The sequence below is a fragment of the Natrix helvetica genome (genome assembly GCF_964273705.1).
Source record: "Natrix helvetica genome assembly, chromosome: 1".
In the NCBI taxonomy this organism is placed as follows: Eukaryota; Metazoa; Chordata; class Lepidosauria; order Squamata; family Natricidae; genus Natrix; species Natrix helvetica.
This window is the reverse complement of record NC_138548.1, coordinates 198,369,910-198,394,553: the sequence shown is the minus strand read 5'-3', so window position 1 is coordinate 198,394,553 and position 24,644 is coordinate 198,369,910. Positions and strand designations below refer to the sequence as shown.

At 41.5% G+C, this 24,644-nt stretch overlaps 1 protein-coding gene across 3 annotated transcripts; it reads left to right on the top strand.

Annotated features, from left to right (window-relative positions):
• Positions 1-5,373: 5,373 nt before the first annotated feature.
• On the top strand, positions 5,374-24,511 carry G6PD (glucose-6-phosphate dehydrogenase). Of its 3 annotated transcripts, XM_081935841.1 has the most exons (14): positions 5,374-5,783; positions 6,568-6,596; positions 6,847-6,992; positions 15,195-15,232; positions 15,317-15,425; positions 15,655-15,872; positions 16,639-16,797; positions 17,110-17,235; positions 19,556-19,649; positions 20,722-20,908; positions 21,030-21,265; positions 22,318-22,394; positions 22,876-22,968; positions 23,956-24,511. In XM_081935841.1, exons 1-14 carry the CDS (start codon positions 5,728-5,730, stop codon positions 24,044-24,046), a joined length of 1,659 nt encoding a protein of 552 aa, XP_081791967.1. In that variant the 5' UTR covers positions 5,374-5,727; the 3' UTR covers positions 24,047-24,511. The 3 variants fall into 3 exon arrangements, with proteins under 3 accessions (XP_081791967.1, XP_081791965.1, XP_081791966.1); XM_081935839.1 differs by lacking the exon at positions 6,568-6,596 and having other exon boundaries at positions 5,377-5,783; XM_081935840.1 differs by lacking the exon at positions 5,374-5,783 and having other exon boundaries at positions 6,461-6,596.
• The last annotated feature ends 133 nt before the right edge of the window (positions 24,512-24,644 follow it).

Below are 24,644 nucleotides of genomic sequence, written 5' to 3'. Positions count from 1 at the left end.
ACCCCACATTCTCCCTGTGCACACTTTGCTCCCTTCCTCTCTATCTTGTAACTCAATTTTAAATTTAATGCTTCTGTTTAATGTTTTATATGACACTTTTATTGAATGACTGTAAGCCACCTAGAGTTGCCTTTGGTGAGATGGGTGATACCTTTATGGGCTTTATAGAACTTATTCACAAGGCAAGCCATTCCCTTGATCTGGTGTTTGTCTTGAAGCAACACCTTTGTTACCTATCATCTAGGAAGAATTGTGTGTTGCAACATGTTTCCATCTGCAGAGGTGGGGACCAGATTAAATTTATCACCTCTAAAGGCAGATGAGTCATGCTGGAGTCAAGTGTGTTCTAGGAAATGATTTCTCAAACTTGACTGGCTATCATATCAGTGACCTGATTGAAGAACAGAACACTAAAGTCTCCTGGGTTTGTAATAGAACCTTAAGCTAGCAAGCTATGTAAGGAGCAATGAATGGTGACACACATAAGAACAGGAAGCTTTAGAGGCCAAGTTCAGAGGCAAATCTGATAAACAGTTGAGACATTATTCTAAAATCTTGTGTGATACCATCAAAAGAGGCATCAAGTCATATCCTTTATCCCATCTGTGGAGAAATTCAAGGAGTTTTGTCAAGTTCTTGGCCAGATGATTTAGTTTTTAAAGGCTTCTGTCAGTATTCAAGTTCCATCTGAACTTTGTTATGAATAGGTTGAGCAGCTTCTTTGTGGACAAGATAACTTGCATTTGTGCTGTGCTTGTTGTCATTTTGAACAATGTTACATGCAGTACAACTACAACCTTAGCAGAAATGGTCTGAGTCGGTTCCATAGCTTGCCATTTGATAAAGTAGGTAAGATTCTTGGATATGTTTATATTCATGATATGTATGTTTATAAATAGCAGTTCAGTCTAGTGGTTAAGGAACCAGTCTAGAAACCGGGTGAATTCTAGTCCCACCTTAGGCATGAAAGTCAAGTTGGATGATTTTGGGCCAGTCACACTCTCTCAACACAAACCACCTCACAGGGATGTTGTTGTTGTGGAGAAAATAGGAGGAAGGAGTATTAGGTTTGTTTGCCACTTTGAATTATTTATTTTAAAAAGTGAAGATAGTGGGATATAAATAAATGTTTAGGTCACTATTTGAATGTAGAATCCTTCCCAGCTTGGCTTGGAAAGCCCATTAAAGACTCCAATAATATGTCCTGATCTACAGTATCAAAGGTTGCCATGGAATCCAGGACTATGAAAGGCCCAGACCAATGATCATTCAGTTTATTCTTGCAGGTGGAATTTCCTATCACCTTATAGGGGTCATCAGTGAGGTCTATAATCAAGAAAGCCATCTTTCAACAACTAGGGGCTAGTGTTCACATTTACTTAAGCTAATAGAAAAGATAGTGGCATTCCAGTTCCGATAGCTCTTAGCTTAAACAAATTATCTTGATCCTTTTCAGCCTATGTGTAAACTGGAAGTAGGCATGAAAATTTCTTCTGTCATCCTAAAGGAGGCTCTTCACTGGGAAGTAGATAAGTGTGACATTCTGGATCTGTTGGTAGCTTTTATATTACTGACTACAGTGTCTTCTTGAAATACACAGTTAAGGAAGAGGTGGGGTATGAGGGATTGCTTTTGGTTTTTCTGTTCATATTTCTATAGGGATGATTTTAAAAAGTGATACTGGGAGAATTCTGCAGGCCACTGTTGCCCCCCTCACAGTTGTACTGGAAGGACAAAAAAGGCTCTATCTTGTCTCTCATGTTGCGATACTGTGATACACTTACAACTACAATTAGGACTAGAATTTCCATTTTAAGTCATTGAAGTTGCAAGTCACCACCTGACTGGACCCAATTTTGCTATAATTTTTACAATGGTCATAAATCAAGTCACACAGTCATAATAGTGCAAATGCAAATTGTGATCACATGCCTGCAAAACACTGCAACTGGTCATAAATGCAAGATAGTTGTCAAGCACCCAAGTTGTGGAATTTGTGGGGGCAGGACAACAGTTATATGTTTACATTTAGGTCATAACTGATTTTTTTCAGAGGACATTACAATAAAATCTAAAAAGGAGGGAAAAATGGCAAGCATGATGAAGTGAGAAGTCTCACTCTCCCTTGACTTGGGTAAAAAGCCTGGAAGAGCAGAGGTGGAGGCCACCTGGATTTTGGGGACAGGGGAACCTTATAACAGATGGTAGGTGCTGCTACAGAGAAGGCACCCTTCTGGGGTTCCAACAGACGACCTTATTTAATTGCTATCTTGAAGTTTATTGGAATACTAATAAGCACACTGGAGCCTAAAATCGACAAATAAGATCCATAGGATATAGTTCCAAAGGACATGGTCCTTTGCAAAACGCTTGAAATTAGATGCAGTCAAACACTTCTTTTCTTAGGCACCAAAAAGTTAAAGAAACTGCATTCCAGAAACAGAAGTGAAGGTTGTGCAACAAGATTTACAATTAAAGAGAAATTGAGAAAAAACCTTCAGCAGTTTCCTGTTCTACTGCTTTACTTAGATATGAGGAAGGTTGCTTTACAAGATTTCTCAGAGTTCACAATATGGTTCCTTCTAAAATCTGAACTTCCCTGTAGAATTTGCTCTCTCTTTTCCAGGAGAAATATATTCACGCTCCAAAACATCATTGCCAGTTATTCACCTACCTTTTTACATAGCTTGAGCTACATACAGCACTAAAAAAAAGCAAAAAAACCTATGGTCAGATGTAATTACTATTTTACTCAGTTTTGCAGAAAATACTACAAAACAATAATGATGTCCACATAAAAAGTTTTATTTCTGAGAGAAGAAAATAATAAAGAATGAATAATGTACAAAATAAATTCAATCCTAACTGTCTAGGCATCTAGGATTAATCTTGCATTTGGGTACATAATTTAGGGACTATTCACTTCCTTACTATTGTATTCTTATTCAAACTAAAATAAACTGACCTAAACAAACATTTTCTGTTCTATTGCCCTGAATAAAAGGAAGAACAAGATTGTACTTCATCAAATAACTGCACGTACCTCTGTTATCATCAGAAGGCAGAACGACTTCAGCAAAGTCAAGTGATGCAGTGGCAACATGTCTTGAAACAGGAATTATAATCAGTTTCATGGATTATACGAATCTATGGGAAGCCTATTGATCTAGTCTAGTGTCTAAGGCACCAGGCTAGAAACCAGGAGACAGTGAATTCCAGTTTTGACTGAGGCATGAAAGTTGGTTGGATGATTTTGGATTACACACTCTCTTTCAGCCCAATTCACCTCACAGGATGGTTGTTGTAGGGAAAATAGGAGGAAAGAGCATTAATTATGTTCGCTGCCTGAGTTATCTATTAAAATAATAAAAGGGGGATATAAATAAATAAAATAAAATTGAATGGGATATTTTTAACCAAATTACCTTGGGTTTACATGTTGAGCTAGACTAGGGGCCCTCAAAGTTTTCAGCTCAGCAACCCTTTTATGAAGTTTCAGATTGCTTATTGATCCCCAAACATTTATTATAAGAAAATAATGTAATAATTACTACTTTAACCTATAGTATTATGAGTAATAATCATAACCAATAACTCCACCAACCCCTGGGGTCAATACTGACCACTTTGGGGGACTCTGTGCTGAATCACAAAACATGATTCTAAACCATGCTATCTGGGTTCACAAGCTGGGAAAAATACTGGGCAAACCCTGTACTAGGCAGATGTGAAAGTAGCTTGATATTTAATCATCAGCAAATATACTACAATACAAAAGATGGCTAAGTTTATGCAACTTGTTAAACTAATCCAACAACCCCCTCCCTCAACTTTCTGACTCAATAAACTGAATAAACCCAGGCAAGTGTAACTTGTTCAAAAAACAAGCTTAGCAAATTTACTTAGCATCATGTGTGAACCCTTGAGGTACTGCCTAGTGATTGCTACAGAGATCCAATTAGACCTCAACCTACGACCATGATCGGGACCAGAGTTTCCCAATTGGTAAGTAGGCATTTATTAACTGAGTAATGCAGGATTTTATGACCTCTTTTGCCACGACTGTTAAATTAAGCCTTAGTAGGAGGACCACACCTAGAACATTGCACCCAGTTTTGGTCACCACACTATAAAAAAGAAGTGGAGACTCTAGCAAAAGTGCAGAGAAGAGCAACCAAGATGATTAGGGGACTGGAGACTAAAACATGAAGAACGGTTACAGGCACTGGGCATGGTTAGTCTAGTGAAGAGAAGGACCAGGGGAGATATGATAGCAGTCTTCCAATATTTGAGGGGCTGCCACAGAGAGGAGTGGGGGGTCAAGCTATTTTCCAGCAGCAGTGAAGGCCAGACAAGGAATAATGGATGGAAACTGAGTAAGGAGAGATTCAACCTGGAAATTTTCTGACAGTGAGAGCAATCAATCAATGGAACAGTTTGCCTTCGGAAATTGTGGGAGCTGCATCACTGGAAGCTTTCAAGAAGAGACTGGACAGCCATCTGTCAGAAATGGTGTAGGTAGGGTCTCCTGCTTGGACAGCTGGTGTTGGTGGTGTTGGACTAGATGACCTACAAGGTCCCCTTCCAACTCTTAATCTGTTAATGGTTGTAAGTCAAGGAGTACTTCTACTGAGCAACTGTAGCTCACACTAATTTCCTACAAAAATGAACCTCTAGAATTTCTGTTAAATGCTTTCATGGAGGGACTTTCCAATGGGAGAGCAAACAGTCCACTCCAGTCTTTCCTATGGGGAGAGCAACTACCTTGATCCTCCCTAAAGGGAGACAAAGGTGTTTTTTCAAAAGGCAGCTGGACTTTCATTTTCCTTGAAGATATTTGGCTTCTTATCTAAGAAGTTTCTTCAATTCTGACTGAAAACATCAGAACTGGAGACATTTCTTGGATGAAGAGGGAAACTTCTTTTTAAAAAAACAAACCAACCCCAGTTGCCTTTTGAAAAAAGACCTTTGGGACAGCCATGACCAGGATGACCGAGAATCTCCATAGACACTAAAGGGAAACACATACCATAGTAGCTTTTCATAAGTCCACTTTCTCCCTGGCAGACTTTCTTCTAAAAATACAGCTAAGTGATTTATTGCAACAAACCTAAGACTTGGAGCGCTGAAAGATTAATCTATTTCGGGTTGGAATTCCTAACCTCCTTTACGGTCAGGTACATATGATCTCACTGCACAAGCGGATGCTTTTCAGGCGTCTCCTCTAGGTCCACTTTCCCAAATGTTAACGAAGTGAAGGCGACTCCACAAAAACTGACACTGTGCTGTAGAGGGCGGCCCTAGCCTCTCCCTCTCCCACGTGCTGGACTTCCTCCCAGAATCCCCAGCCAGCAGCATGGTCTTTGGAATGTTGCCAGGGGAGTTCCGGGAAAGCCATTCCAGATCTCTCGAGGCTTCTGTAATTTCAAGGCCACCTCAAAGGGACTAAGTCTTCGTAGGGAGGGTGGGGGGGACTCTTGCTCGCGTTGCCTCTAGCGCAGCCTTCCATTACCTAAGATAAGTTCCCTCGCCCGCCCGCCCCATCCCGCGAAACAGGCTTGTTGAAACGAGCTCGGCCCACCGTGCGGAAGCAGCTCAGCGGCCAGCATTTGCCGGCTCCCTCGATTGGCTCCGGCGCTTGGAGCCGGCAGATCCGACTAGGAGGGGTTGGACTTGCAAAGGCGGGCGAGGCCGCTAGTCAGCGCCGGAGGAGTGAAGGGGCGGGGAATGGGGAGCTCCGCCAGCGGGAGAAGTAGAGCAGCTTCAGCCGAGACTGGGAGCAGGTACTTGGGGCTGCGGGGGGTGGGCGGCGGCCGGAAGAGAAACCCGGATGAAAGGGCTGGTGGTGAACTGAGCTTCCAAGAGGTTTGCAGAGAGCTGCCTGGTAGAAAAAAGGAAAAGCCCGGATTTATTCCCCCTTCCCTGTCTTTGGTCCCCGCCGGCGGTTTTCTCCCCTACCTATAGAAGGCGGAAAGAGAAGAGGAGAGGGCACAAGAGGAGGTCGAAGGAGGGTAGCAAAAGTTTCCCGCGTGCGAAACTACCGGACCCCCTTTTGTGGCTGAGTAAAGAACGCGTCCCACCTCCACCTGTCCCTGCGCGCCACCGAATTTGCGCGCAATGGACAAAGCGAAGCCCTGGAGGCGAGGAAGGGAAAGGATGCTTGGCTTCGGCCAGGATCGGAATGAAGAGGGAGGAGGGGTTAAGGAAGAGAAGGAGCCAGATGGGTGATAGTCGCGATCAGACCTGAAAGTAATCCTCTGTTCCTCGCAATGTGACGACTGTGAGGTTCGCTAAGATCTCTTTGCTAATTTGCTTGAAAATATTGACCAGAGACTCAGCTCCAGGAAGCTGATCGTTCCGTGCATTTCATGGTGTGCTGTTGTGCTTTCTATCTTACCGGGAAATTCAGTTACTTCCTCGTTTTTCTTGCATCCCCACTGCCTGTTACTTTTTTTTAAAAAAAAGTTATGTAACATTAGTAGTAGTCTGCAAGTATTATTTTTTTTAAAAGAGAGTAGTCACTCAATGTATACAATTGGCATTTTGTTTTTAATTTTCTTGGATCAGCCTGCCAAGCAGCAGGACTTCAGGCCAAGGTATGTACATGGGAACCAATTGACAACACTTGCACAATGCATCCTGCCAGAATTGCGGTGGACGAGCTAAGCTGAACTTCCTACTGCAAGTTGAGACTTGTGGCTTGGATATCAGCCTAGCAGTCAACTGGCCTGGCATTCAACTGCCACTGAGGAATGGAGAGGGTTGTTCACCTGGGTATAACACTTTTTGGATGGGGCGGGCATGAAGGTGGGAGGAGTTTTACCTGACCATCCCTTTTCTTCTCAGGAAATAATACTGCCAACATGAGTCGCCGCCTGCCACTCACTGAGCTCTCTGAAGCTGACATTTGTGGGATGCTCCGGGAAGAGCTCTGCCAGGGGAATGACTTCCTCAAATTGGATACCCACATCTTCATCATCTTTGGAGCTTCGGTGAGTTTCTTTCCTCTGGGCTGAGCAGGATTTCATGGACCATGTCTGTTGTATTATAAATCCAAGAAGTTTAAGTTTACTAAGTATTCTATAGTTTAGCGACATAGGCATTTTTCTGTTAACTCAATCCTGCCGTGTGGGTGCCAGCAATATAAGTAATTATCTCCATTTTATAGGGGGAAAGTGAGGATTTGTCACAGAGATTCTGCTTTGATTACAGTTTTGTAACTGGTAGTACACGTAATTCTATCCCCTGCTATAAAAGGACTGCACTGGAAAAACAATTCCTTTTAATTAATTTGTCCATCCTGTATGTCCAAAATTACAGTCCTCTAATATATTGATCCTTCTTTGTCCTGCTTGTACACTCCTGGCCTCAGGTCTAGCGTCACTCTTCCAGAAATGGAAGGACGGGTGTGTGATGCAGACTTTATGCCTCCTGACTTAAACGGGCCTCAAATTAGTCATAGGTAAAACAACCAAACTGCTCATTAGTACATAGCATCTTGCCTTTCTGCCATTTATAAAGATATTTGTAAAGACAGTGTGATTGTACAACTCAGCACATGTGAAGTGTGGTCAACAGCCCTTGTTGCTGGAAGGGTGGGGAAAATGTTGAGCATGTTTAAGGGCCAGGTACAGTAATTACGAAAGGTTGAACTGAAATATAATCATTAATTTAAAAAAGACATATCCAGAAAAAAGTGTTTTAAGAGGAAACATCCCCCCCCCCATCTTCCTCACCCTTTTCTCCTCAAACACTAATTGGTATTATACTATAGTTTGGATACCTGCAGTTATGGCTCATTTCTACTATATTAGATTGTTTTAATTACTTTTAATCACTTTTCCTCTTCATTCAAAATCCATATTCTAAGTGTCTTAGCTTGCCAGGCTGTGTAATACCACTCAGGAGCAATTTCAGTAAGAATAACTATTTCTCTCACAAAGTGAAATTCTTAAGAATGTACTGTGAGTCTTTTCATATAGTTTTCAAATTTTGTAGTTGACATTTTATTTATTTATATATTAACCAAGGCTAGATTATTCTTCTCAATGAGAAACTAAATCTGAACATGATTAAAAAAGAGTAGTAATTAGAGTTTAGAGATGCTACGAGGATATTGCTAGAAAATGCACAAAAATGTAAACTGTTACGGATGCCGTAGGACACATTTACTGTAAATTAATGAGGGGGGGGGAGAAACATAATAATCCTGCCATAAACCTTAGAGAGCCTTTTCAATTTTGTAAAAATAAGATGAAGTTGCTCATGCAAGAGAAAAAAAGGTTGCACATGCTCAGAATTTAAGTATTATGTTACAACCCCCAAACTGGCGCTCTATTGCACTACAATTCCCATCTTGCCCAGCCATGATGGTGTGATGATTATAGCTGTAATTCAACAAACATAGCAAGTTCCAGATTTGGGCCTAGGGTTAAAAATCATGCTACTTTAATGGAGAAGGTAATCATAATACCAAAGAACCAGAGATGGAGCTATTAAGTAAAGCCAAAAGTATCCTGAAGATAACTTTGTGTAAGCCTTGTGTATGTTGAAGGTGAGTGTGACTGTGCTTTATTCTGTCCCCTAGGCACTTTAGTTATTCAATTGAACCTCTGTATAATGCACAAACTTTGCTAGCTGTGGTAGAAAAAAGAAACCTATCAAACAAAATGGAGACTGCATCCGTTACTTCCCCCTAACCCCCACTTTTTAGATAAGAGTGGGGTGGTGTCAAAAACAAATTCCATTCTTTGCCTAATCCCATCAGACCCAAATTGACCCTTTCTGCCCCAGACAAAGCGCCTGCAATCCCATCAAACCAAAGAATAGAAGCCTCATCAGAGCAGCTCAAAAAATCCCTTACAAAAGAATTACAATCTTTCATTCTCCATCAGCTCATGACCTCATGACCTTAAAGGCCATCACCTTTAACAATGGACTAGCTCTGCTGCCTCCTGAGAGGTCCATTTTGCATAACAATAGAATAACTCCAGGTATACTGACAAGGATCTGCCTAGTTTCCTCAAAATTCCTCTTTAGGATTCATGGAAGGCTGCGCTAGAGGCAAGAGTCTCCCCCCCCCCACTACGAATCTAGCCCTTAACTTCTTTAAGAAAAGTTTGCTTTTCCATTGATCAGGGTCTCTCTTTCTTGTAAAGTAGACACTCAATGATCATGGCAATCAACATGATTCTTCTGAGTGTTACACAGCATTCCACAACAGTGGCTCTTCCTGAAATTCTTCCCTGCCAAATACCGCCTATGTTTAATATCATTTGAATTGCATCTGAACCTTATGGTTTGGTAATCTGCACAATATGTCTAAAATGATCCTGTGCTTTCTTTGAACTTTATAATGGCATGGGTGTGACTATGTGGTTTTTTAATCTTGCTTTTTAAATATAAAGATTAAAAAAGCTTTGCAAACTAAGAATATTAATACAGAAAAAAGTAGGAAGTGCCAAAGGGAAGGCAAAAGAAAAAAAAATCTATAAAAGGGGCGGGGGGGGGCAAAAGAAATGGCTTCCTCCTTCATTACAAGTTTTTTTTATTCTTGTAATGGTGAAGCTTGTGAATTGCAAGATTGCAGCAGATTGGAAGGGTGAGAGGCAAGACCACTGAGTAGTGAACTAAGCAGAAGGAGAAACTCTAGTCCATGCTGAGTCATGGAGGAATTAAAGTGTGCCACTCTCCTTAAGTCAAAGAAGGAAGTTTGTCTTCTGGGCAACTCCATCCGTTTCTTTCTAGTGCATTTCTGTTTCTGATTTGGTGCAGTAGGGTGTAGCTGGAAGTATAGGCCCTACTACCATTTCTTCCTGGACATCTATGTATTTACCAATTGTCAACTTCATAGCCACTTGAGCTATTCTGAGTGGCTATGAAGTTTGAAGGTCACACTTCACAATGTGTGGGAAGGCATACAAAGAACTACTTTTCCAGGGGTGAAGCGGCTGTGTTCATCAAGCTTATGTGGTTGCTGTGGAATCTGCTTTTGGCTGTTTTCGTGTGCAAATTGCATGCATAGCCATTTTGCAGCTGCTTTAAGCATTCAAAGGAAGTGGCTTCTTGCCTATATTGCAAAGTAGCTTTTAAAAAATATTTTGTATAGCCTGAAGAGCCACTATGCACATGTCAGCCTTGCCAGGTAGACCAAACAATAAACAACCAAATGAGCTAAATTATATTTTATCGTAAGGCTACATTAATGGAATCTTGCAATCTGATAGTACAAATCTCCTGTTTTCTCTTTTGCAACCTGTTAAGTTAGGGAGGATCTTTCCTGGGTTTCTTTCTTTGCTTCCACCTTTTATCTGATTGTTCCCTAGACAGCATGTCTTTCCTCGAACTCTCAAGTCATTCCCACATTCCGTCACATCATATAAATCTTACTTTATGTCCGCTCTATCAGACGTTAAGACCAGCCGGAGATTAATATCTGTTCAACCATCCATGTTTGAGTGAGGGGACACTGTCTGTGAGGCTCAGTCCCTGAACATAGAATCACTTGAATGTCAGAGCAATTTCAGGAGTCTTATTTCTTCTTTAGTGATATTTGTGAGAGTGATTTCAAGAACTAAAAGTTCACAAATTCTCTTGGATAAAAGGCACTCAGCCCTCTTTGGATTCCCTCTAGAATAGATTGTAAAGAGACATATAAGTGCAGCCTAGCCGTTACTTTAAGTTGAAATCTCAGTAACTGAAAATACCTGTTCAGTTAAGTTCTTCAGACTTGATAAGAACCAGTCTGGTATAGTGAGTAACATGCTGAGCTAGAAAGTGGGAGGCTCAGTTCTAACATTCTCTTAGGCACGAAAGCCCGGTGAGTTACTTTGAGTCAGTCTCTTAGCTCAACCCACATGACAGTGCTGTTGTTTTGGGGCAAATAGCATTATATAAGTTGCTTTGAATTATACAGAAGTGGAATAAAAGTCACAACCACCACTGCCATTTTGCTGTTTACCACTTCACTTAGGGGCAGCACACAGAACCACACTCCATATTTTATAGATATCAGAGCTGCTTCCAAAATAATGTGACAATATTTAGAGTCCAAAACTGATTTTAAGGGACAAAATGATTTTCCTAAGCAACCCATTTGTCATTAATCCTAACTATTCTCTCCATTGGATTTATGCATCAGTGATTACATGACCTCTGTAGATGCCATACACTAAATAAATAACCATTCTCCCTTACAGAAAACCCTAAAGGTGGCAAGATTTTTTTTTAATGTCAGTGCCTAGTCATGGGAATGCAAGAGAAATAAACACCAAGTAAAATATGCAACTAGTTTGCAAAATCACTGATGAAAATCAACACCTACCCATTAGTTAACATTTAAGCTGATTAGTGGCAGTTAAGCCTTTTAAAGTGTTTAGCTTTAGTATCCATCTGCTGAACTCCAGGACTAGATAATATCTTCTTAGGGGCCAATGTTAAAGGGCAATGACTGGCTAGACTTAGGAAATAAATTAGATCACCTCATCTACTAGTGAAAAATGACCTAGAGAGCGAGCTGCATTTGAACTCCATCCAACCCTCATGTGCCCCAGATGTTTCACATCTTTTTGGCTTAGATCAAAGCAGAATAGTTGATAAATCAATATTTGCACTAGATAAAGAGCTTCCAACAATTTTGGAGCTTCTGAGGGTCAAGGCATTTTGAGCAAGAGCAGTAGAACAATGGCTGCAGTTTGTCAGGAAGGCAAAAGCGAAGTGAAATGAATCAGGGATTCGAGGGAAGATCAAGAAAGGCTTGCAGTCTACAGCAAAGATTAGGCTGTGTGGACAAATGATATAAATATGTGTATTTATAGGACATCCAATATAAAATGAGGTAGACATTTTTGACTTGTGGCAATACATCCTATGGCTGCATGTGTGTATGGAAGAGGGGGATATAAATGGCAAGCCTGTCAACAGATTCAGACATGAACAAATATTACCAAAAATCAGATTTGCCAGCACAGATTCCCCCTGGAATGCCTAAATTCTTGTAGATATAACATCTATGAATTATACTCCAGGGAGAATTTCTTCTAATTAAAGATGTACTCCCTAGACTCCTAGAGGAATAATTAATAAATATTATGTCCACAAGAATTCAGGCATTCCGAGAGGAATTTATGCTGACAAATTCATTCAATCTTGATTATTCTATACATTCAATTATTTGTTAGGACAAATACAATCATTCTGGTAGTAAGCGTACGTAGTATTGAAATAAGAGTGTCACACACTTAAAGCACAAAACTGATTTATTTACATTCATAGTTTAAAGCAACTAACAATATTGGTTAATATTTAGGCTGCTTCTAACAATAATTACAGAGGCAACATTTGAATCAACCTGGAAGACTAAAGGCTTTTCTTAAATGGAGCATTTTAAATAAAAATACACAGCACTTTAGATCTGAAGCAAAAAAAGGGGCTTGGCCTTGCATCCTGCACCTGTTGCTATCTTCTTATACAAGTTGTATCTTTCACGTATTCTTCTGACTGAGTAATCTGAGAACAATATATGTTTGAGGTAAGAAGCTAGTGACAGCACATCCTTCCTTGCTCCAAAGCTACTTCTCACTGTATGTTAACCTCTCCTTAATTCAAATGCCTGTTTTCTTAGTACAACTACCTAAGAATCCAGGAAAAACATGGCTGCTTTAAGGAGGCACCAGCAGGTGGGATATGCATGCCCATACTTACTTCAAAGCACATAGCATCCCTAATTTTACACTAGATTTTTAGAAACCAGAAGAGAGTGAAGCAGACTGATTTAGGCCAAGTGCCAAAAGATATAGTGTCATTACAGAGAAATCCCCAAACCCTAAATGGCTTAAAGTTCGTGGGGGAGGGGGACACACGACACTTTAGCTTATGCAATTTCTAAAATTTCTGGAAATGTAATTTAATGCTGTAATTTAAGGCCAGCTTTGGTTTTGAGATGTTGGGTTCCTGTCATTCTGAGGCTATGTTGTTAATGCGGGGAAGTAAAGATATAGTGGAAATATCATGTTCCATCTCTGCCTTCTTTTTCTTGTAATACCTGTTCTTTGTTTAGCTATCAAGGCGGATTCCTACATAAGAACTATTTTTCTTATTTCTCCTCCATGAAAAACCGTAGCTCTTAGCTTTTGTTGTTAAACCTGGCCATATACACATCAATTACTGTATTATTTCCTTTCATTTGAATTGTTGCTTTGGGTTAGTAATCTAAAACTCTCTTAAAACCCCTGATTCTAATCATTTGAGCCCTAACTATATTTCTGCCTGTAATTTCTACTCGTATGCTGTTTTCTATTGTGACGACGAGTATATAAACCAGGGGTGTCCAAACTTGAGAACTTTAAGACTTGTGGACTTCAATTCCCAGAATTCCCCAGCCAGCCTGGCTGGGGAATTCTGGGAATTGAAGTCCACAAGTCTTAAAGTTCTCAAGTTTGGACACCCCTGGTATAAACGGACTCTCAGGGGTACAACACACATAAAACTGGTATTACTGGACCCCATACTCATTATGTTCTGTCCTGTTGGGAAGAATTACTAATTCCTACTATCTCCCTGTGATAAATAGTAAGAAGGATGGTATTTAAAGATCATAAATAAACCATCAAGAATTTGTGCGTTTAATATTTTAAACGGAACTTTAACTTAGCCATATAATGATTTTAGTTCTATGTACAACCACCTAGAACCAATATGGTACTGTCAGTTTTATGCTCTACATTTTTAAACTTTGTATGGGGAATAAATGGTAGCAGATAACTCCGGAATAATCTCTGTCATCTAGGTCTTATTACAGTCGTGGGTGATAATGCAAATGCAAGACTAATGTAGAACCTTTGGGGTTCCTCTTCCAATCCTGAGACCACAAAATATTTTAGTGGCTTCATTTCTTGTAAGGGCAGTCCTCCATTTCTTCTACTCTGCTAATCCCCAAGCAACTGTGTAATATATAGTAAGTTCCCACTGATAGCTTTTCATTAAATGAAGAATTTCGTAATAGAAAAGAAATATATACCCTTTCCCAACCTAGAGGCTTAGTTTTTAATAATAGAATGAATATAAATTACAGAGGATAGACATGCCAGACATTATATGAATGTAACCAAATCCTTGCTCAGGCGGTATTCTAGTTGTAGGATGAGGGTTAAAGGTGTGATCCAAGAGCTTTGCAGAAAAAGGTGAGCTTCCAGAAACCAGACAGACAACTTTCTGTTAACAGCAATTGGGGCATCAGCACAGACCTAGTAAGTTCCCTGTCTATGTTCTGAACTATTGCCTCTCCCCCAGCCTGGGTGGCAGTGGTGAGTTCCTGCCTTTGATCCACCTTTGAACTGGCCTCAGGTGCCCTAGTTACTGCTGACACAATAGAGCCCTGGCTAGGCTTTATTCTGCCTCTGCCTTTATTCACTAGAATTTGTACGTTCTGCTACTTAGCAGCCTGGCAGCCAATTGACAGCTGAGGGTGTGATGGAGCTGGGCTAAGAGCCCACAGCGTGGGTGGCTGCATGCTGAGATGTCATGACTTGGCATCTTTGCAGCCAGCACCAATGGCCACTAACCCCTGTGCTTGCTATCCAGTGAATCAGTAAGGCAAGTGCCAGGGCCTTTGGGAGCAGTGTGGTGGTGCCAGGCGCAACACAGGAATAAAGGGCTTGTGTTAGGGAGGTGCAATGCAATGAAAAGCAGGCTCTTCTCCAGATCCAGGATGCTGCAGCATTTCGGTCTTGCAGGCACAAAGTAGAGCATGGAATTAAGACAGTATTTTGGGTGCAAGCGTTTCTCTCTCTCAAATATTCCCATAAAGTCTGGATTTCAAAGGAGTCTTCGGAAAACAAACAAAGCTTTACAGAAGGGGAGAATGTGGGAAAGGGAGTAATGATTCCTGTTTTATATTCTGCTTCAATACACTAATTGCTGACTGGTTACCATCAATAGAGGAGTTGATATGGACATATGATTATTCTCAGTGTGTGTATCATAGGATGCTATGAGTCCTGAGATTGAAATACACACATTTTTCTCTGTTTTTCTTGCCTCTGTGATCTCCAGGGACGGAATTCAGGGCGAGAGTAGGTGTTCACTCCTAGCCACTTGGTTTCCAATCTCAGAGACTTAAAATCAGTTCTGTGCACGTGTTCATCTCTTTAAAAAAAAATCAGCCAATGGCCTTTTCCTCTGTCTTCTATCCACAGGGTGACCTAGCCAAGAAGAAGATCTATCCAACTATCTGGTAGGTTCATTTTGCTGCTCAGCAAGATTCCTCATGCTTCTTGTACTTGGCTTGATTTCATGACTAACTTGATTTTCTGCGCAGGTGGTTATATCGTGATGGGCTGCTTCCTGACGAAACCTATGTGGTGGGCTATGCCCGATCCCAGCTCACCGTTGCCGATATCCGCAAACAGAGTCAACCGTATCTCAAGGTGAGCCTTGCCTCTTTAGCACCTCTGGCCTTCCTGGGACAATAAGCATGTCCTTGGACTTTGCTGTAATGCTGCTAAGAGCCAGAATTAGATCCACTCTGCCAGATGAGGACTGATAGACTGCTGCTGCTGCCATAGGTGGTGATAGGGGAGAAAAACATCTATAGGAAAGCAGAAAAGAATTATTGCTCATTTTTTTGCAGGATAACAAATGTTGATCTTGTTTTAGGCCAGCCCCAAGGAAGAAAAAAAACTGGATGATTTTTTTGCTCGCAATTCGTACATCTCAGGCCGCTATGACGACCAGGCCTCTTTTGAAAAGCTAAATGCCCACCTGAATGCCCTTCACAATGGAGAGAAGGCAAACCGTCTCTTCTATCTGGCTCTCCCCCCCAGTGTCTACAAGGAAGTCACTACGCACATCAAGAAGACCTGCATGAGCTCTGTGTAAGTTTTGGGGCCTGGAGTTACTTACTGAGGGATAACAGAAAGCAGTGAACCTAAAGAAAAGGGAGCTTGTATGCAGTGTCAGAGGAGGCTGTATTTGACAGGAGGCATAGGAAACGGAACCAAACCCTGACTAACATGAAGCATAGTTAAAAATTTTGCCAGCATAAGTGCCCTTTAAGAAGAAAGGGAACAAATCACATCAGGAGAAAATAAATAGTCCTTCCTTGGAAGCAGTTGTAAATCTTCTCCTAGGAATTGACAAGCCATTACTTGATTGTAGCCATCCCTCCCCCACTAGACAAAACTCTTGCTATTTTTCTTACATTTCTTAAGCTCAAAGAGGACGTAAGTAGGAAGAATGAGGAGTCTGTCAATGTGTCCTTATATTAATAATTATTTTTGAAAAGTGCTTGTTCGTGTACTAAAGGAGTAAAATAGAAGAGACAAAAGGGTGGTTTGTTTCTGTTTAAGGCTGCAAAAGATACAAGCAGTGTCTGAGGACTGAGCAAGACTTATAGTGATGTGTGTAGATTTTGAGTGCTCTTCAGAACCCTTTAAGACCTGCAAGGTGGAAACAGAAAATACCAATGTGATAGCATCATATACATATTCAGATAAGGCTTCTTGATCTTCAGAGCTTTTCAATGATGTTTGAAGCAGAATCTGGATGGCCTTACTTTGGAGCAGCCTTCCTTGGCTTCATTCACTTGTACTTATATGATTCACAGACAAACTCTGTCCTCTTTCTGTCCCAAATCTCAAGTGGCTGGAATCGGCTGATTGTGGAAAAGCCCTTCGGCAAGGACTTGGAGAGCTCCAATGATCTATCCAATCACATGTCTGCACTGTTTAGAGAGGACCAGCTCTATCGCATTGACCACTACCTGGGCAAGGAGATGGTGCAGAACTTGATGGTGCTCAGGTAAAGTAGAAAAACCTGGGAGTAGTGAAAATAGGTCACAAAGTGGATCTATGCACATAAGCAGCTACCCAAATCAGATTTACCTTCACTTGTTTACACTGAACCAAACTTCTTAAAGTTTACAGACTCTTCCTGTCTGGAAGCTTTCATCAACCTTAATACCAGCAAGGCATCATTTTTATAGGGTGTGGACAAGAGCATTGTTGGGTGGAGAGAGCCCAGCCTATAAAATTAGAGGCCCTTTGGTTTCATTGTCTGAGAGACCTCTACTTTGCAGCTTCTGACTCAGATCACTTTCGGTTGCCTTTATAGATTTGGAAACCGGATATTTGGCCCCATCTGGAACCGTGACAACGTGGCCTGTGTCATTCTGACTTTCAAAGAGCCATTTGGCACAGAGGGTCGGGGAGGCTACTTCGATGAGTTTGGCATCATTCGGTATGTTTTGGGGCTGAGGTACAGCAAAAGGGGTTGGTATGGCAGAGATTTCCTGATATTTTACAAGGACCAATTTTATTTATTATATTATTCTAGTGTATGCTTTTAGTAAGCCAATGACCATATAAGTATAATATTAAAGCGTTTTTTTCTTTTTTTCTTAGTTTGTTTCAGGATGTTTAAAAAAGTCTTTTGTTTGGTTTCTATTTTTTTCTTTTGAGTTTAACATTTGTTTTATTAATTATGCAGGTTAAAACCTTTTTTCAAAAAAGTATGTGCTGGAGCGGAGGTTGGAGAGGTGCAATATGATGCTTTCTTTGGGTTACTGGGCATATTTTGGCAAACCAGTGTGTTAATACAGTAAATGACCCACACAATATTTGGATACAAGAACAGCCTTACCTTCAACAGCAGAAAGGCATTCTAGATTCGAACCCACCATTGTAGTCTGTAGAGGGACTTACAACTATTCATTTAGTGATTGCTCAAAGTCACAATGGCACTGAAAAAAGTGACTTATGACTGTTTTTCACACTTATGACCGTTGCAGCATCCCCATGGTCATTGATCAATATTCAGATGCTTGGCAACTGATCTATATTTATGACGGTTGCAATGGCCTGGAGTCATTTGATCACTTTTTGCGAACTTCTGAAAGCAAAGTCAAATGGGGAAGCCAGATTCAATTGACAATTGTGTTACTAACAACTACAGTGATTCATTTAACTGTGGCAAGAAAGGTCATAAAATAAGGGCAAAAGTCACTTAAATGTCTCACTTAGGAACAGAAATTTTGGGCTCAATTATGATTGTAAGTCAAGGACTATCTGTACCTGGGACGACAGAATCCTTCCCATGGAAAATTAACACAAGCTAACTTTCTCTTTAACATGCTAGTTTTCGAACAACAGGATACCAGAGAAAAATGGGTCACTGGATGGGAAAACATCGGTAAAAAGGAAGGGAAACAGTGGTGGGATTCACATTTTTTTACCACCAGTTCTGTGGGCATGGCGTGGCTTGGTGGACGTGGCAGGGGAAAGATACTGTAAAATCCCCATTCCCTTCCCACGCCAGGGGAAGGATACTGCAACATCCCCATTTCCTCCCGATCAGCTGGGACTCGGGAGGGAGAGAATAGATGGGGGCGTGGCCAGTCAGAGGTGGTATTTACGGGCTCTCTGAACTACTCAAAATTTCCGCTTCCGGTTCTCCAGAACTGTTCAGAACCTTCTGAATACCACCTCTGGAAGCAGTTGCAGAAGAGATGCTTGATAACTTTCTCAGCTCTGCAAAGTCCCCTCCTTTATTTTTCATTTTTAGAAATTAGCTGAAAAATGGGACAATTGAAAAAACAATTGTGTGGGATATTTCCCCCACAAACAGTAATGGTGGGTTGTAATTTACCTAAACTCCTAACAATTAGTCATTGCCCAGGTCAACAAGGATTATGCCAGGTGTTGGAGTTCCTGGACATCTGATGACAAGGGGGCTACACAACTCAGGGCTGTGAGCAACCAGGGCTAGCAGCTGTAGGACTACTGAAAGAAAAGCTCTTTACCCAAGTTAGTTTGCATCCGAGTAGACATGCAGTGACTAACATGCAAATATGATAGCTGGGAATTCAAATTGCAGAGCTAAATTACAAGCTATTGGGCGATATGTGGAGTTTTTGAGAATGTTCAATATATCTACACCTAGTGAGAGCCTTCTGAAAAACATTTTCCACAATTGTCCATTTTTCAGCTAATTTCTAAAAGTGAAAAATAAAGGGAGGGGATTTGGGCTGGATATGAAGGCTTACTAAGCATTTCCTCTGCAACTGCCCCCACTTCCTTCTTTTTTAAAATCAATTTTTTTCCCATCCAATGACCTATTTTTCTCTGCTACCCTGTAGTTTGAGAACTAGCATGTTAAAGAGAAAGCTAGATTAACCATGTAGATTTTCTATGTGGAGGATCCGTTCTTCCCATGTAGAAGCATTGCCCTCCCTCTATAGACTGCAATGGTATGTTCTCGAATTTCTTTCCGCTGTTGAAGGAAACTGATAGTATGGGATGAGATATAGAAGATTCTAACTGCAGATGGATTTGATATACAAAGACTAAAAACAAATGGTGAAAGGCAGCTTTGCTTGGAAAAGCCTGCAGAACTTATAACAACATCAAGCATCTGCCTATCCCAGTCTTTGGGAAGGACTCCATAGGTGAATAAAAATGCCAGTCTAAGCATCTGGCTGATTGTGTAGCAAGCATAATACTAATAATATGGGATGACTGTGCACAGCTGTAATCAAAACATGTTCCTGCTACTTCTGTAGGGACGTTATGCAGAATCATCTTCTTCAGATGCTTTGTCTGGTAGCTATGGAGAAACCAACTTCTACCAACTCTGATGATGTCCGCGATGAAAAGGTAGGATCCTGGTTCTTCTGACTCAGTGCCTTTGGGCAAAACTTCATTTTGCTACATTTTACTATTGAGCCTTCTTTAATTTCCATCTGCTGACAATGCTTTCCTTTAGGCCCAGAGCTTCATAGGCTTAATTTTGATAGATTATATTAATTATATTATATTAATAGATTATATATTATATTACAAAACCAAACTAAATATAAAACAAATTGTTTATTTCAAGGATCACCTTTATTTCCAAGGATCCCACAAGTATTAGATTTAAACAAACAAACAGGGATGGCTGCATCACGGTCCCTTGCATAGGTGCCCATCTGGCCAGGAAAAAAGGCAAGGGTCAACTGGGCTTTTATGGAATATCTCTACAGGAGGGAGCTATAGGAGATCGGAAGGAGCAACTTTACTGATTCTCCTTAAAGTAACTTGAATATTTTGTGTCTAACTATGTATGCCATAACGGCCATTTTGTCAATACCTGCGACATGTTCTCAAAGTTTAGACATTGCTTAGTGGCCCAAAGGAGGGGACTGCTGATCTATCTCTAAAATAGGAATGAATTACTAAACACTTAGACTAGATCTTCCTAAAGCCTTTCCATCTCTTCTGAAAAGTGTCTCATAATGACCTGAACACCCATGCTGACCAAATGAGAACAGTTCTTTCTACTAATTTATCTTCCCTTAAATCAGTGTTTCTCAACCTTGGCGACTTTAAGTCCTGTGGACTTCAACTCCCAGAAGTCTCCAGCCAGCTGCTGGCTGGGGGATTCTGGGAGTTGAAGTCCCCAGGACTTAAAGTCGCCAAGGTTGAGAAACACTGCCTTAAATATTTCTTCTGTCAAGCTAAGTATTTAGAGTTTTATCATTTTCAGTTGGAGACTGTTTTTCTGAGCACAAGTGTACATAAGTGTACCTCTATGCCAATTGGAAAGCCTGTGTGTTGGTCACATGGAATTTCCACTGTTAAGTTGACTGCATTATCAACTTGACTGCATTGTCTTGAAATGGATATGGTCGCCTCACTTCACGTCTGCTGCTGTGTGATCTTGAGTCTCCCCATGTTTTCCTGTTAGGTGAAGGTTCTGAAGTGCATCAAAGAGGTGAAAAGTGAAAATGTAGTCCTTGGGCAGTATGTGGGCAATCCATCTGGAGAAGGAGAAGCTCAGAAGGGCTACCTTGATGACTCCACAGTTCCAACTGGCTCTACCACCCCTACCTTTGCTGCTGCTGTGCTGTATGTGGACAATGAAAGGTGGGATGGTGAGTATAACCATATGGCAAAGGACCAGCCAAAGGAAAACATGCTTTGAACTGCGGGGAAATTGTGTGTAGTGGGCAAGTGTCCTTGTATCTCATTGCCTATTTACTCCTCTCCCTGTAGGAGTGCCATTTGTCTTGCGCTGTGGCAAGGCGCTGAATGAGCGCAAGGCAGAAGTACGGCTGCAGTTCCGGGAGGTGCCAGGTGACATTTTCCAACAACAGTGCAAACGCAATGAATTGGTGATCCGTGTGCAGCCTAACGAGGCTGTTTACACCAAGATGATGACCAAGAAACCAGGCATGTTCTTCAACCCAGAAGAATCTGAACTGGACCTCACTTATGGCAACCGCTACAAGGTACATTACTTTATCTGCCATTGAAAATACAAACACATTTTTGCATTTGTAGGTGTTCAAGGCGTCTGCTGTATTCAGTGTGTTCGCAGTGTCCATGGTTGTGTCTATATAAAATGCTAAACTTGGCCGAATAAAGAACTCAACTACAGTAGCCAATTTATATATAAAACATGCTAAGCTTCATTAGTTGATTTGGAGGGTGAGGTGGGATGGAATTGTCAGATTAGTGCGTTTTATGAGCCTAGCCTGTTTTGGTTAAGTAACACTTCTGTGTAATGTTTGAACCCAGAAAATAGGGTGTTCAATAACAAGGACAGATGTGTAGTGTGAACATGGCTGGTAAATGGCTGCATGGTTTGAATACCAGGGTAAAAATATGTAGGGAGATAGGGAGGTAATTATTTAGTAGTATATAGCCCAAACCCCCAAGTAGTCTATAGTTGGTTTCCCTATTTTTTAGAAAATTAAATTATTACTGCTGGCATATTTTCAGATGTACCTCTATCTCACACAGAGGGGTAGGAATGTAGAGCATCTTCAGAAAATGTGGATATCATCTTTATTGTTTTTCAGCAGACAGATCAGATTCCCAAATACAACTACTTTGATTTGGAATAGCCATAGGAAACCCATAGTAAATTGTGGTCATGTGATATGAGACACTGCAAATGGCCATAAATGCAAGCCAATTGCCAAGCGCCAAAAATGTGGCTGCTTGGGAGGGAGGGAGGGAGGGAGGGAAGGAGGCGGCAGCCATCAGAATCTCAAATCTGGGTTGTAAGTAGTCCTGGGGAACACTGTCATAACTTCAACTGTTGCTAAGCCACCGATCCTGAGGACTCCCTTTATGTGAGTCCTGGCATATTGCAGTGACTCTTTCAGCCTGGGAAGTCATCACCTGACACTGTAACGTTAGATTTTAAGTATCCTATCACTGCCTTCCATAATTAAGGTGTCCTATCTGCTTCTAAATGCTTCATTTCTAATTAGCTAATTGTTAGACCATCTGATGGCGTGCAAAAAGCATCTTTTTTTTCTGTTCTTTTCCACAGGATGTGAAACTCCCAGATGCTTATGAGCGCCTTATCTTGGATGTTTTCTGTGGCAGTCAGATGCACTTTGTGCGCAGGTGAGGTGGGGGGGGGGGGGTGTCCTCAAGGCACAATTAGGAGAAAAGCTAAACTTTTCCAAGCACCTGATAGCAGTTGGCTGCTGCATTTTCCAAGCTCCTGATAGCATATTGATAGCCCCTGGTGTTTTCTTCCATGGGCTATGCATATCTGTGACGTGCATAGAGCAGTGTTTCTCAACCGTGGCAACTTGAAGATGTCTGGATTTTAACTCCCAGAATTCTCCAGTCAGCGAATGCTGGCTGGGGAATTCTGGGAGTTGAAGTCCGGACATCTTCAAGTTGCCAAGGTTGAGAAACACTGGCAAAGAGCATTATGGCACAGTTTCTTTTAGTTTGAAATCTCTGAATTATAGATACAGATTGAAGACTCAGAACTCAGTACTTAATGAAGGCCATACCTAGTCCTCTCTGGTCTGATAACAGCTCTTTCCTAGTGTTTGGATTTCTACAGCCTAACCTTAACTGCCTTCTCCCTCAGTGACGAACTACGAGAGGCCTGGCGTATATTCACTCCGCTGCTCCACCAAATCGAGGCAGAGAAGCCAAAACCGATTTCCTATAGCTATGGCAGGTGAGATTAGACATGATTGCAGGTCTGTTGGGAGGGCAGCCATGCTTCCTTTGAAAAGCAGGCTACAGAGATGACAGCCCAGCCCTTTGCGTGTGATCTGTTCATACACAGAAATGTCACTCCTAGCCTTTTCTGGCTTCTAGAAATTTTATGTCTGAGGTAATGAAGTACGAGGAGGCTGCTGAACGTTTAACCTTTTATTATTCGTAACAGTAACTGACAGAACAGAGCAACAAAAACCCCGGCTGACAGCTATTTATACGGATAGCTGTCAGTTAGGGAGCCAATGGGGTAACCAGGATTCTCCCGCCGGATGTAAGGGCCAATCAGGGAAGGCCTGCGCTGCGCCACCTGCTGGTGGACCGGCTCGGTACACAACAAGAAACAGTCTTGCTCTCCCCTCAAAGGGCAGGGCTCTCTTTCAGCTGACATGCTGGTTTTTGCAATGCATTCACTTACCTATGCCCCTAAATATCTAAGACAGCTAAATCCTTACGCACTTTTTAGGGTACCGGGCACTCATTTCCAGAAATGATTACACAAAGGCACATTCACAGATCCTTGTCACAGGACAAAGTTAAACAAAGGCTTGGACCCAAGGCTGGCCCACTGGGAGAATCAAATAAAACAATTTGACAGGTATCAAAACTGCCAGGACTGCCTGGCACCTCTGCATTCATGTTCTCGTGGATCCTGAGAGCACTCAAGAGCTGGCCGGGGAGTGGGGAGATAGATAGATGTAGGCCAGATAAAAGGAAAAGGATTTTTAATGAGTTTCATTCACTTCATGGAAATGAAAACAGCACACCAGCCATTCCTGGATCATTAAAGAAACCATTGCTATTTTTCTCAGCTCCTCAGGAGGTGAGGAGAGCGGCAGTACAGAAATCGTAAACAGTCATTTTTTGGAAGTCCCTGAGTATATGTGGGGCTTGCTCACAGCTGTGTTTCTAGAAATATTAATCTTTTTTTTTTTTAATCTTGTAGCCGTGGCCCTACCGAGGCTGATGAATTGATGAAGAGAGTTGGCTTTCAATACGAAGGCACCTACCGGTGGGTCAATCCTCACAAGCTCTGAATCCTGTCAGCCTCTTGGAATGGCACCCGCAGCTCGTCTCCACATCTCTCCGGAGAAACTGAGCCGGCCAGGCTCGGCAGTGGCCTGTGTCCTACCTCAAAGACTGTGTCCATCTTGTCTGAGGGAGCAACTCATTGGGCTTAGGCTTTTGTGCACTTCTCCCGCTGCAGTGGGATGTCTTCAGCATGAACAGCATCTTCTTCTGCTGACCTCTTGGTGGCCCTCGTGTACCCTCTGTCCCTATCCCATTCCAGTTTCTGCTGCTATGCTGGGAAAGCTTCTGGAGACATGGGAAAGCTGCAGAGGTGTTGTTTTTTTTTGCTCTCACACTCCATGCTCCTTCCTCATCTATCTACATATGCTGCTTTATTCAATTGCTTTTACTTGGAACTACTTCTTACATTCCTTTGGATTTTGTACATGATGCTGTTCTGTAAATGGAAATTATTACAAAAACTCCCCCATTTTGTGTCTCTTGAATGTGTGTGTTTGGGGCGTCTTAAGTCTACTTGTAGCAATGAGCTCTCCTTAATCTTCACCCGTTTGGGCAACTGAATCTCAGTATTGCACAAAACAGCGGCTGGCCTGAAGGCTATAA